A 13,724-nucleotide genomic window follows, 5' to 3' on the forward strand; every position below is an offset into this window, starting at 1 on the left:
GCTCACGCATGTAATCTGAGCACTTACGGAGACTAAGACAGGCAGGTTGCTTGAGTCCACGAGTTCGAGACCAGCCTGGGCAGTATAGTAAGACCCTATCTCTACAAAAAAAACAAAAAGTAGCTGGGTGTGGTAAAGCACACCTGTAGTCCCAGCTAGTTGTGAAGCTCAGGTGGAAGATCATTTGAGCCTGGGAGGCAGACATGGCAGCGAGCCAAGATGGCGCCACCACACTCCAGCCTGAGAGGTGGGCATGGCAGCGAGCCGGACATGGCAGCGAACCAAGATGGCGCCGCAGCGCTCCAACCTGGGAGGCGGACATGGCAGTCAGCCAAGATGGCGCCGCCGCACCGCAGCCTGGGAGGCGGACATGGCAGTCAGCCAAGATGGCGCCGCCGCACCGCAGCCTGGGAGGCGGACATGGCAGTCAGCCAAGATGGCGCCGCCGCACTCCAGCCTGGGAGGCGGACGTGGCAGTCAGCCAAGATGGTGCCGCCGCACTGCAGCCTGGGAGGCGGACGTGGCAGTCAGCCAAGATGGCGCCGCCGCACTCCAGCCTGGGAGGCGGACATAGCAGTCAGCCAAGATGGTGCCGCGGCACTCCAGTCTGAGCGAGACAGGGACACTCTGTTCAAAAAAACAAAACAAAACAAAAATCATTAAATGAGATTTCTTGTTGAATAAGAAACTGAACAAAAGCCACTTGCTGCTAAATCTGGACCTGAGAAAAGGGTATTTGAGTTCTCCATTTTTTGCTGATTATATAAAGCATTACTCTCGTTATTAAAAATCATGAAGACCGAACATACTTTGAGTGTTTATAAGACCGGGCGCAATAGCTCATGCCTGTAATCCCAGCACTTTGGGAGGCCGAGGTGGGTGGATCACAAAGTCAGGAGATCGAGACCATCCCAGCTAACACAGTGAAACCCCGTCTCTACTAAAAATACAAAAAAAATTAGCCGGGCGTGTTGGCAGGCGCCTGTAGTCCCAGCTACTCGGGAGGTTGAAGCAGGAGAATGGCGTGAACCCGGGAGGCAGAGCTTGCAGTGAGCCGAGATCACGCGGCTGCCCTCCAGCCTGGGCGACAGAGGAAGACTCCGTCTCAAAAAAAAAAAAAAAAAAAAAGGAGCCCTTTATAAGTTATTGTGATGGATAATGTAGGATGTACACGTGTCATATCTCGGTGTCCCACCACCCAGCCTCCGCAGGCGGTGTCCTTTTATATGGATCAACAGGCACTTTTTGCATTGATTTTTATCCACTTTGAGAGGTACTTGTGTAGAAGCAAAGACAATTGAGTTTTTTATGTTAACTTCCTATGAATCCGTTGCATTGCAATGTATTTCCATTGCAGGACATTAATGCATAATCAAATTGCCAGTGAAAGTACGGAAACTCAATCGACTGCTCATAACCTAGTTGACTGGAGCTATTTTTCCAGTGCTCATTAAACCTGATGACAATCACTGTTTTAATGAGCAAGTACGGGTGGTATCCAATACATTTGTAAGTATTATAACAATCCGTCATGTCTAAATTGAATTTTCCCTTTGGCAGTACAAACAACTCCATTACATTCTTTCTACGATATCTACGTTTAATATTCTTGATAACTATCATCTACATTTAATATTCTTGATAACGATCCGCCCACCAGGAACTCAGAAAATACTGTGAATAAAGAGAGGTCTTTTTTTTTTTTTTTGAGACAGGGTCTCCCTCTGTTGCTAGGCTGGAGTGCAGTGGAGCAATCTCGGCTCACTGCAACCTCCGCCTCCCGGGTTCAAGTGATTCTCCTGCCTCAGCATTCCAAGTAGCTGGGACTACAGGTGCCCGCCACCACGCCCAGCTAATTTTTGTATTTTTAGTAGAGACGGAGTTTCACCATGTTAGCCAGGATGGTCTTGATCTCCTGACCTGGTGATCTGCCCCCCTCAGCCTCCCATAGTGCTGGGATTACAGGTGGGAGCCACTGTGTTGGCCCTTTTTTTTTCTTTTTTTTTTGAGAGGGAGTCTTGCTCTGTTGCCCAGGCTGGGCTGGAGTGCAGTGCTATGATCTTGGCTTGCTGCAACCTCTACCTCCCAGGTTCAAGCAATTCTCCTGCTTCAGCCTCCCGAGTAGCTGAGATTACAGGCACGTGCCACCGTGCCTGGCTAACTTTTGTATTTTTAGTAGAGACGGGGTTTTGCCATGTTGACCAGGCTGGTCTCGAACTCCTGACCTCAGGTGATCCGCCCGCCTCGGCCTCCCAAAGTGCTTTCCATTGAAATTTATTTCACCATGGGGATGATTTGGTACAGCCAAGGTGAGGAGACAGGTTATCTCATGTGTAAAAACTCTGTTGGATTTTTGGAATATGTTACCACGTTGTGATTTATTCCTTTACAAGAACGCTAATTTTCCAAGCCAGTAAATCAATCTTGGCAATTAACACTAATTACTGGCAATGATTATATCAGGCGAAAGCCAAGAACCACATCTTTCATACAAAAAAAAAGCAGTGTATTTTATATTCAAGTGGTTCTCATATTTCAGCATGCATCAGAATCCCCCAAAGACCTTCTCCTTGCCAACCCCTGCTCTCCAAACTTTGGGTTTAGCAGATCTGGAGGATGGTCTGAGAATGGGAGCATCTTCGTTTCTTTTCTTTTTTGAGAAAGAATCTTGCTTTGTAGCCCAGGCTGGAGTGCAGTGGCGTGATCTTGGCTCACTGCAACCTCCGTCTTTCCAGTCCCAGTTGAAGCAATTCTCCTGCCTCAGCCTCTCGAGTAGCTGGGATTACAGGTGTGTGCCACCATGCCCAGCTAATTTTTGTATTTTTAGTAGAGATGAGGGTTCTCCATGTTGGCCAGGCTGGTCTTGAACTCCTGACCTTATGATCCACCCACCTTGGCCTCCCGAAGTGCTGGGATGACAGGTGTGAGCCACCATGCCCGGCCCACTCACCGTATATTTACTGAACTTCAGTCATATGTGATGCAGGGGTGACACAAGAACAGAAAAATCAGAGAGATGGAGATGGAGCTAACCAAGAAAACTGAAGCTGGTCGGCCAAATGGCCCAATGCACAATAATTCGGGGAACACACATCCAGGCAACTGCACATGAGTGGGAATATCTGGCTGTCCTACCACCATCTGGTCATCTAGCGGCTCCTCCTATGGCAATACAGAAGACCCTGGCTGAGGCATGTTCTATTCTACCAAGGGGACCTGGGCGTATCTCATGGACTGAATTATGTCTCCCCAGATTCCTATCAAGTTCTAACTCTGAGGACCTCAGAAAGATGAACTTATTTGGAGATAGAGTCCTTTTATTTGTTTATTTTTATTTTTTGAGACAGAGTTTCACTCTTGTCACCAAGGCTGGAGTGCAATGGTGTCATCTCGGCTCACTGCAACCTCCACCTCCCGGGTTCAAGCGATTCTCCTGCCTCAGCCTCCCAAGTAGCTGGGACTACAGGCACCTGCCATGACGTTTGGCTAATTTTGTATTTTTTTAAGTAGAGATGGGGTTTCACTGTGTTGTCCAGGCTGGTCTTGAACTCCTGACCTCAGGTGATCCGCCCGCCTCAGCCTCCCGATGTGCTGGGATGACAGGCGTGAGCCACCGCGCCCAGCCGGAGATGTGGTCTTTAAAGAGGCGATTCAGGTAAAATGAGGTCACTAGGGTAGGTCCTGATCCAACAGGACTGAGGTTCTTATAAGAAGAGGAGATGAGGACACAGACATACACAGAGGGACAACCAAGTGAGGACACAGGGCGATGATGACATCTCCAAGCCCAGGAGAGAGGCCTGAGGAGGAACCAGCCCTGCCCACACCTGGATCTCAGACTCCCAGCCTCCAAGACTATGGAAGAATCAATGTCTGTTGTTATAAGCTACACAGTCTATGGTATTCTGTGATAGCAGCCTGAGGTGGACTAAGGCATCGCGTAAGAGGAGGATATATGAGGACACAGACACACAGAGAGGGACGACCCTGTGAGGACACAGGGAGAAGACGGCGTCTCCAAGCCCAGGAGAGAGGCCTCAGGAGGAACCAGCCCTGCCCACACCTGGATCTCAAACTTCCAGTATCCAGGGCTGTGAGAGAATAATGTCTGTTGTTTATAATGTACCCGGTCTATGGCGTTCTGTGATAGCCTGAGATGGACTAAGACATCTGATAACAAGAGGAGATGAGGACACAGACACACACAGAGGGATGACCCTGTGAGGACACAGGGAGAAGACGGCATCTACAACCCAAGAAGAGAGGCCTCAGGAGGAACTAGCGCTGCCCACACCTTGATCTGGGACCCCCCAGCCTCCAGGGCTGTGGGAGGATCAATGTCTGCTGTCTAAGCCACTGGGTCCATGGTATTTTATTATGGCAGCCCCAGCAAGGCAACGTTCTCTCCTTTACGAGGTCACTCCTAAGGTACGAACGATAAAAAAGGGGCCTGTTTGGAAAGAGTCAGTGCCGCCAACAAAGAACAGTCTCCAGAAAGCTCAGAGGAGGCATCTGTTAACACTCTCTCATCCTCTGCAGAGTAATCACACAGAAATGAAACGTGGCTCAGGTGAACGCCTGTCATCAATATTCATTTTACATAATCAAACTGGCGAAGCAAAGGAGGAGAACAGGAAAAGAAAAATAGTGTGGGTTGAACTGTACGTCTCAAAAAAATACAGGGAAGTGGCCGGGCGCGGTGGCTCAAGCCTGTCATCCCAGCACTTTGGGAGGCCGAGGTGGGAGGATCACGAAGTCAGGAGATGGAGATCATCCTGGCCAACATGGTGAACCCCCGTCTCTACTAAAAATATAAAAATTAGCTGGGCGTGGTGACGCACACCTATAATCCCAGCTACTTGGGAGGCTGAGGCAGGAGAATCACTTGAACCCAGGAGGCAGAGGTTGCAGTGAGCTGAGATCACACCACTGCACTCCAGCCTGGGCGACAGAGCAAGACGCCATCTCAAAAAAAAAAAAATATATATATATATATATATATATTATATAAATTAAATAAAACAATACAATACAAATAAATAAACAAAAAATGTTAGAGCCAGCTCTGAGCTGGCTCTGGGTCTCAAGCCCTTTGACTCTGAAGTTCCCTGATCTGCTTTGCAATCTGTATTACTTTCCTGGGATTGTCCAAACAAATGAGCACAGACTGGATGGTTCAAAGTCACAGAAATTCATCCAGGGAATGGATGCCTTCTGGAGACCAGAAGTCTGAAATGCAGGAGTGGACAGGGTCGTGCTGTCTCTGGACGATCTTCTAGGGGAGGAATCCTTCCTGCCTCTCCCAGCTTCTGGGGGCTCCGGGCGTCCCTGACCCTTTCGTCAGATCACTCCTGTCTCTGCCTCGGTCTCCACAGGGCCTCCTCCTCTCTGTCTGTCTCCTCTTTGGTCTCTTTCCAAGAACGCCTGTCATTAGGCGTTAGGGTCATTAGGGCCCTTCTTACATGTAGAATGGGGTCGGAACAGTTACTATTATGTGTTAAATTGACTGGATCATGGGGTGCCTAGATGTTTGATTGAATGTTACTGTGGGGTATCTGTGAGGGTAGAGGGGAGGGTCCTTCCTGCCTCTCCCACCTCCTGGGGGCTCCGGGCGTCCCTGGGCTTGTGGCCACATCACTCCAGTCTCTGCCTCCATCTCCATGTGGCCTTCTCTGTGTCTCTGTCTCCAAATTTTCTACTTTTTTTTTTTTTTGAGACAGAGTTTCACTCTTCTTGCCCAGGCTGGAGTGCAATGGCACGATCTCAGCTCACCACAACCTCCACCTCCCAGGTTTAAGCACTTCTCCTGCCTCAGCCTCCCAAGTAGCTGGGATTCCAGGTGCGCGGCACCATGCCCGGCTAATTTTTTCTATTTTTAGTAGAGATGGGGTTTCATCATATTGGTCAGGCTGGTCTCGAACTCCTGACCTCAGGTGATCCACTCACCTTGGCCTCCCAAAGTGCTGGGATGAGCCAGTGTGCCCAGGCATTTTCTACTTCTTGTAAAGCCATCCATCATATTGAATTAAGGGTCCACCCTAATGATCTCATCTTCACTTAATTCCATCTGCAAAGACCCTATTTCTAAATTAGGCCTCAGTTATATGTATTTGGAGTCAGGATGTGGACATAACTCTTCAGATAAGCGTTAATGGCGGTCGGGTGCAGTGGCTCATGCCTGTAATCCCAGCACTTTGTGATGCCAAGGCAGGCAGATCACTTGAGGTCAGGAGTTTGATTCCAGCCTGGCCAACATGGTGAAGCCCCGTTTCTACTAAAAATACAAAAATTAGCAGGGTGTGGTGGTGCATGCCTGTGATCCCAGCTACTCGGGAGGCTGAGGTGGGAGAATCATTGGAACCCGGGAGGCAGAGGTTGCAACGAGCCCAGATAGCACCACTGCACTCCAGTCTGGGCAACAGAGTGAGACTTGTCTCTTTCAAAAAATAAAATAAAATAATAGTTAATGGCATATAAGCAATACCATCAAAGCCTTTCTTTAATATGTGTTTTTATAGGAATAAAAACTCTTGTTAATTGCACTTGGTAATATATGCTTCCTCAGCTTTTTCAGGTGATAATGAGGCTCAATTCTTATTAAGTGCATGAATCTGCTTTGTAACATCTAAAGTGTTTAGGAAGTAGCTGTCATTTCTGTTGGGTGGAGTTGTTCTGGATGTGATCCGCTTATCTTCATTATTTAAAATAGAGATCTCGGCTGGGCACGGTGGCTCATGCCTGTAATCCACGCACTTTGGGAGGCTGAGACGTGAGGATTACCTGAGGTCAGGAGTTCGAGACCAGCCTCACCAACGTGGCAAAATCCTGTCTCTACTAAAAATACAAAAATTAACCGGATGTGGTGGGGCTTGCCTGTAATCCCAGCTGCTCGGGAGGCTGAGGCAGGACAATTGCTTGAACCCAGGAGGCAGAGGTTGCAGTGAGCCGAGATCACACCACTGCACTCCAGCCTGGGAGACACAGGGAGACTCCATCTCAAAAAAAAATGAGTAAATAAAACAGATTGCTTTGATCAACATCAACCCCAAAGTGAGCTCTCAGAATAACAGACAGGCGGCCCTCCACTGGTGCTGTACGATGAAGGGGTGTTCCTGTGTGTCTCTGGCAAGCGGCAATGCCTGCCAAGGCAGCTCACGTTTCCCAGGTTCTCTAACCCATGCCTTGCCTTGCTCAGTGAGTCGTGTCTGCAGCAAGTGCTACTGGCTGTGCCAAGACTCCTCGTTCCCTCCTCCCATACAGCAGGCACCACACACATGCGTGGAGCCCCGAGTGGGCATCACGGAAGGCTGGCCCCCACACGCCCAGCCCAGCCTCAGGCCTGGAGTCAGGGAAGCCAGTCACGGCAGGGCTGTTCTTGCCAGTGGGTCCAGGCAAACCCTTCAGCATGGAGCCCGAAGCAGGAGGGCTACACAATCCTGCAGAGAGTCCTGAGCTGAGAAGAAAGCTGAGAAACACACATTTCTTCCTCTGGGTGCTGTCATGCATGGGTGTGAAAACAGGAAATGCCCCAGCCAGCACACACACCTCACCTGTGCACACTGGCACGCACACAACTCACCTGTGCACACGAGCACTCATGCACCTTATCTGTGCACAATGGCACGCACCTCACCTGTGTACACAGGCACGAAGACCTCACCTGTGCACACTGGCACACACACCTCACCTGTGTACACGGGCAAGCACACCTCACATGTGCCCATGGGCACGAAGACCTCACCTGTTCCCACAGGACACACACCTCACCTGTGCATACAGGCATGCATGCACCTCACCTGTGCATACTGGTACACACCTCACCTGTGCACATTGGCACACACATCTCACCTGTACACACAGGCATGCAGACATGCCCTTGCTTCCTCAGGGCACCATGAAGGAGAAGCAGCCCCTCCTGGCCACAAGCTCTGCTCTCCGTGCATTCCTCTCACCCGCCCTTCCCTGCACAGCCTGGTGCTTCCCCAGCTGCCCGGAGAAGATGAAGTCCTGGCCAGCCTCGCTCCTTCCCTCCCACGACTGGCAGGGTTCACACTTCATGCAGGATCCCATCAAGGCCGTCTCCCTCATCCCACACCCTTCAGCAGAGAGGCTCACAGATGCAGAAGCTCAATCCGACAAAACAGATGGGCCAAGGTATCCTAGGAGGCCCCCGCGGCCCTCCCTTCGTTACATCCTGCCCCTCACTGTGCAGGGAAATGCACCGTTAGGAGCTGGCAGGGCCTGTGCCCCTGGGCTCACCTCCTCGCAGTCCTGAGGGTACTGCAGGGCCTGGGGATGGGGAGGGCGCCCACCCTGCTGTACATTCCAGAGGCTGGCCCCAAAATCTGATGCTGGCACAGCCAAGCAGCCAGTTCTTTCCGAGGGTGGCGTTAACGCTTTGTGATCTTAGGGCTGCAGAGAAATTCAAAGGCAAGTCCTACTGTGTGCTCTGACTGTCTCTGTCTCCAAATTCCTAGGTGGAAATCCTCATCCCCAGTGAGATGGTGTTAGGAGGTGAGGCCCTTGGTAGGTGATGAGGTCACGATGGGGGAGACTCAAGTATGGAATCAGTGCGCTTACAAAAGGGACCCCAGAGAGCTCCCTCGCCCCTTCCACTGCCTGACGACACAGTGAGAAGGTGCCATCTGTGAACCAGGAAGCAGGTTCTCGCCAGACCCTGGCACACTTTGATCTTGGACTTCCAGCCCCCAGAACCGTGAAACATAAATGGGTGTTGTTTATAAGCCACCGAAACTATGGAATTTTTCTTTTTCTTTTTTTTTTTGAGGTAGAGTTTTGCTGTTGTTACTCAGGCTGGAGTGCAGCGGTGTGATCTTGGCTCACCACAACCTCCGCCTCCCGGGCTCCAGCAATTCTCCTGCCTCAGCCTCCCGAGTAGCTGGGATTACAGGCGCCCGCCACCATGCCCAGCTAATTTTGTATTTTTAATAGAGACGGGGTTTCACCATGTTGGTCAGGATGGTCTCGATCTCCTGACCTTGTGATCTACCTGCCTTGGCCTCCAAAACTGCTGGGATTACAGGCGTGAGCCACCACACCCGGCCTGCTGCAATTTTTCTTGTATCAGCTTAAACAAACTAAGATGATTATTCCCACAGAGGAACCGTTTTTATCCTTAAGGCGGGGTTAGGAGGAATTCACAAGAGACCTGTCGATGGACAGACAGTACATTGCGTGTCGACAGGAGTCCACACCAATGCCGCCTGCAGATGTAGTGCCTGGCATTCCCATGGGGGCACAAGAGAAGGTTTAAATATATCTGTTTTCCTTTTCTATGTCTGACCTCTGTGTTTCTTGTCCCTTCTAAAAAATAAAGTAACGATACCATGGCACATTGCTAAGTTACCCAAGGACAGCAAATGGCTGGGGATGTACATATCCCACAGCACCGTGCCAGGAGCACATGTGCCCAGCAGACGCAGGCAGCACCATTTCCAGAGCACGTGTGCCCAGCAGACACGGAGCAGTGTGCCCAGAGCACCTGCGTCCAGCAGATGCAGAGAGCACCGTGCCCAGAGCACCAGTGCCCAGCAGATGCAGGGAGCACTGTTCCCAGAGGACCATGCCCAGCACATGCAGGGAGCACCATGCCAAGAGCACCAGTGCCCAGCAGATCCAGGGAGCACTGTGCCCAGAGCACCTGTGCCCAGCAGATCCAGGGAGCACCATTTCCAGAGCACGTGTGTCCAGCAGACACAGGGAGCACCGTACCCAGAGCATCTGTGCCCAGCAGATCCAGGAAGCACCATTTCCAGGGCACATGTGCCCAGGAGACACAGAGAGCAGTGTGCCCAGAGCACCGTGTCCAGCAAACACAGGGAGACGCAGGGAGCAGTGTCCCCAGAGGACCAGTGTCCAGCAGACTCAGGGAGCACTGTCCCCAGAGCACCAGTGTCCAGCAGACGCAGGGAGCACTGTCCCCAGAGCACCAGTGTCCAGCAGACGCAGGGAGCACTGTCCCCAGAGCACCAGTGTCCAGCAGACGCAGGGAGCACTGTCCCCAGAGCACCAGTGTCCGGCAGACGCAGGGAGCACTGTCCCCAGAGCACCAGTGTCCGGCAGACGCAGGGAGCACTGTCCCCAGAGCACCAGTGTCCGGCAGACGCAGGGAGCACTGTCCCCAGAGCACCAGTGTCCGGCAGACGCAGGGAGCACTGTCCCCAGAGCACCAGTGTCCGGCAGACGCAGGGAGCACTGTCCCCAGAGCACCAGTGTCCGGCAGACTCAGGGAGCACTGTCCCCAGAGCACCAGTGTCCGGCAGACTCAGGGAGCACTGTCCCCAGAGCACCAGTGTCCGGCAGACGCAGGGAGCACTGTCCCCAGAGCACCAGTGTCCGGCAGACGCAGGGAGCACTGTCCCCAGAGCACCAGTGTCCGGCAGACGCGGGGAGCACTGTCCCCAGAGCACCAGTGTCCGGCAGACTCGGGGAGCACTGTCCCCAGAGCACCAGTGTCCGGCAGACGCGGGGAGCACTGTCCCCAGAGCACCAGTGTCCGGCAGACGCGGGGAGCACTGTCCCCAGAGCGCCAGTGTCCGGCAGACGCGGGGAGCACTGTCCCCAGAGCGCCAGTGTCCGGCAGACGCGGGGAGCACTGTCCCCAGAGCGCCAGTGTCCGGCAGACGCGGGGAGCACTGTCCCCAGAGCGCCAGTGTCCGGCAGACTCGGGGAGCACTGTCCCCAGAGCGCCAGTGTCCGGCAGACGCGGGGAGCACTGTCCCCAGAGCGCCAGTGTCCGGCAGACGCGGGGAGCACTGTCCCCAGAGCGCCAGTGTCCGGCAGACGCGGGGAGCACTGTCCCCAGAGCGCCAGTGTCCGGCAGACGCGGGGAGCACTGTCCCCAGAGCGCCAGTGTCCGGCAGACGCGGGGAGCACTGTCCCCAGAGCGCCAGTGTCCGGCAGACGCGGGGAGCACTGTCCCCAGAGCGCCAGTGTCCGGCAGACGCGGGGAGCACTGTCCCCAGAGCGCCAGTGCTCGGCAGACGCGGGGAGCACTGTCCCCAGAGCGCCAGTGCTCGGCAGACGCGGGGAGCACTGTCCCCAGAGCGCCAGTGCTCGGCAGACGCGGGGAGCACTGTCCCCAGAGCGCCAGTGCTCGGCAGACGCGGGGAGCACTGTCCCCAGAGCGCCAGTGCTCGGCAGACGCGGGGAGCACTGTCCCCAGAGCGCCAGTGCTCGGCAGACGCGGGGAGCACTGTCCCCAGAGCGCCAGTGCTCGGCAGACGCGGGGAGCACTGTCCCCAGAGCGCCAGTGCTCGGCAGACGCGGGGAGCACTGTCCCCAGAGCGCCAGTGCTCGGCAGACGCGGGGAGCACTGTCCCCAGAGCGCCAGTGCTCGGCAGACGCGGGGAGCACTGTCCCCAGAGCGCCAGTGCTCGGCAGACGCGGGGAGCACAGTCCCCAGAGCGCCAGTGCTCGGCAGACGCGGGGAGCACAGTCCCCAGAGCGCCAGTGCTCGGCAGACGCGGGGAGCACTGTCCCCAGAGCGCCAGTGCTCGGCAGACGCGGGGAGCACTGTCCCCAGAGCGCCAGTGCTCGGCAGACGCGGGGAGCACAGTCCCCAGAGCGCCAGTGCTCGGCAGACGCGGGGAGCACTGTCCCCAGAGCGCCAGTGCTCGGCAGACGCGGGGAGCACTGTCCCCAGAGCGCCAGTGCTCGGCAGACGCGGGGAGCACTGTCCCCAGAGCGCCAGTGCTCGGCAGACGCGGGGAGCACAGTCCCCAGAGCGCCAGTGCTCGGCAGACGCGGGGAGCACTGTCCCCAGAGCGCCAGTGCTCGGCAGACGCGGGGAGCACTGTCCCCAGAGCGCCAGTGCTCGGCAGACGCGGGGAGCACTGTCCCCAGAGCGCCAGTGCTCGGCAGACGCGGGGAGCACTGTCCCCAGAGCGCCAGTGCTCGGCAGACGCGGGGAGCACTGTCCCCAGAGCGCCAGTGTCCAGCAGATGCAGGGAGCACTGTCCCCAGAGAACCAGTGCTCGGCAGATGCGGGGAGCACTGTTCCCAGAGCACCAGTGTCCGGCAGATGCGGGGAACGCTGTCCCCAGAGCGCCGGTGCCCGGCAGATGCAGGGAGCACTGTCCCCAGAGCGCCAGTGTCCGGCAGATGCGGGGAATGCTGTCCCCACAGCGCCAGTGTCCGGCAGACGCGGGGAACGCTGTCCCCAGAGCGCCGGTGCTCGGCAGACATGGGGAGCACTGTCCCCAGAGCGCCAGTGTCCGGCAGATGCGGGGAGCGCCGCACCCCATAGACAGAGGGAAATGAGTAACCTTTAAGCCACCTGAGATGCTGTTATGATTATTCACAGGGTGCACCCACCTGCTCTGAAGGTCGTCCATGTTCAGCTCAGCGACGTAATGGGTGGCAGAGGAGACGGTGATCACCCTCGCACAGTGGCCAAGGGACCCAGACTCTCTCAGCGTATCCAGGAGAAGGTTGGTCAGCAGGAAGTGCCCCAGGTAGTTCAGGCCGAAATGTTCTTCGAATCCATCTCTGGTTTTCCTCTGAGGGACCATCATCACCCCAGCTGGATAAAAGAGAGTATCAGAAGGAGTTAGATTGGGGAAGACAGTGGAGAAATCTCACAGACGGATTCCTGAGATGCACAAATGACCCAGGACATCGGAGGGTGGGGTGTAGAGCTGGCGGCCATGTCTTCCTCCTGGGCCTCTGTTTCCTGCTTTAGGTGTGATAGAGAAGGTTCTAGAAGATCACTGAAGTCCCTTCCTGCCTTCTGTCTCTGCACCTCTGTGCCTTGAGTTTAAAAATAGTAACCACAGGCCAGGCGTGGTGGCTCACGCCTGTCATCCCAGCACTTTCGGATGCTGAGGCGGTTGGATCACCTGAGGTCAGAAATTCATGCCTGTCATCCTAGCACTTTGGGAGGCCAAGGCAGGTGGATCACCTGAGGTCAGGAGTTCAAGACCAGCCTGCCCAACATGGTGAAACCCCTGTCTCTAGTAAAAATACAAAAATTAGCCGGGTTTGGTGGCAGAGTCCTGTAGTTTCAGCTACTCAGGAGGCTGAGGCAAGAGAATCGCTTGAACCTGGGAGGCAGAGGTTGTAGTCAGCCGAGACCATGCCACTGCACTCCAGACTGGCGACAGAGCGAGACTCCGTCTCAAAAAGAAAAAAAACAAAAAGAAAAATAATAACCACAATGATAACACAGCAACACACACAAGAGAGTGAGAATCATCCAAGTCACCAAATGGGGTCCCCTGGACAATTAATTATTCTGGGCGGCTGGGTGCAGTGGCTCATACATGTAATCCCAGCCTTTGGGTAGGTGAGTAGGGTGGATCGCTTGAGGTCAGGAGTTCGAGACCAGGCTGTGCACCATAGTGAAACCCCGCCTCTACCAAAAATACAAAAAATTAGCTGGGTGTGGTGGTGCGTGCCTGTAGTCCCAGCTGCTCGGGGAGGTTGAGGCGGAAGGATTGTTTGAGCCCAAGAAGTGGAGGTTGCAGTGAGCCGAGATTGTGCTACTGCACCCCAGCCTGGGCGACAGAGATCCTGTCTCCCCCCAGAATTCTGGGCAAGAATAGCTGCTATGGCACCCCCTCTTCACAGAGTATCCCACAAACAAATTGCTCAGATGTCCTTTGAGAAATGCTGACCTCAGTATAAACATGGCCTGTCCTCACCCCTAGACCACAGGGCAGGGGTCATCATTCTATAAACATCCTCGTCGCCGCAGGTTCTGT

The 13,724-nt window shown here is 54.3% G+C and overlaps 1 protein-coding gene across 1 annotated transcript in view; it reads right to left on the bottom strand.

Moving 5' to 3' along the window:
- The window catches only part of LOC129475920 (dehydrogenase/reductase SDR family member on chromosome X), a 316,179-nt gene that overhangs the window by 32,961 nt on the left and 269,494 nt on the right, over positions 1–13,724 (bottom strand). The window contains exon 5 of the mRNA XM_055268392.2: positions 12,337–12,544. Coding sequence (XP_055124367.1) covers positions 12,337–12,544 — 208 coding nt within the window. The remainder of the gene's footprint in view (positions 1–12,336; positions 12,545–13,724) is intronic.

The sequence above is a fragment of the Symphalangus syndactylus genome, chromosome X (genome assembly GCF_028878055.3).
Source record: "Symphalangus syndactylus isolate Jambi chromosome X, NHGRI_mSymSyn1-v2.1_pri, whole genome shotgun sequence".
NCBI lineage: Eukaryota > Metazoa > Chordata > Mammalia > Primates > Hylobatidae > Symphalangus > Symphalangus syndactylus.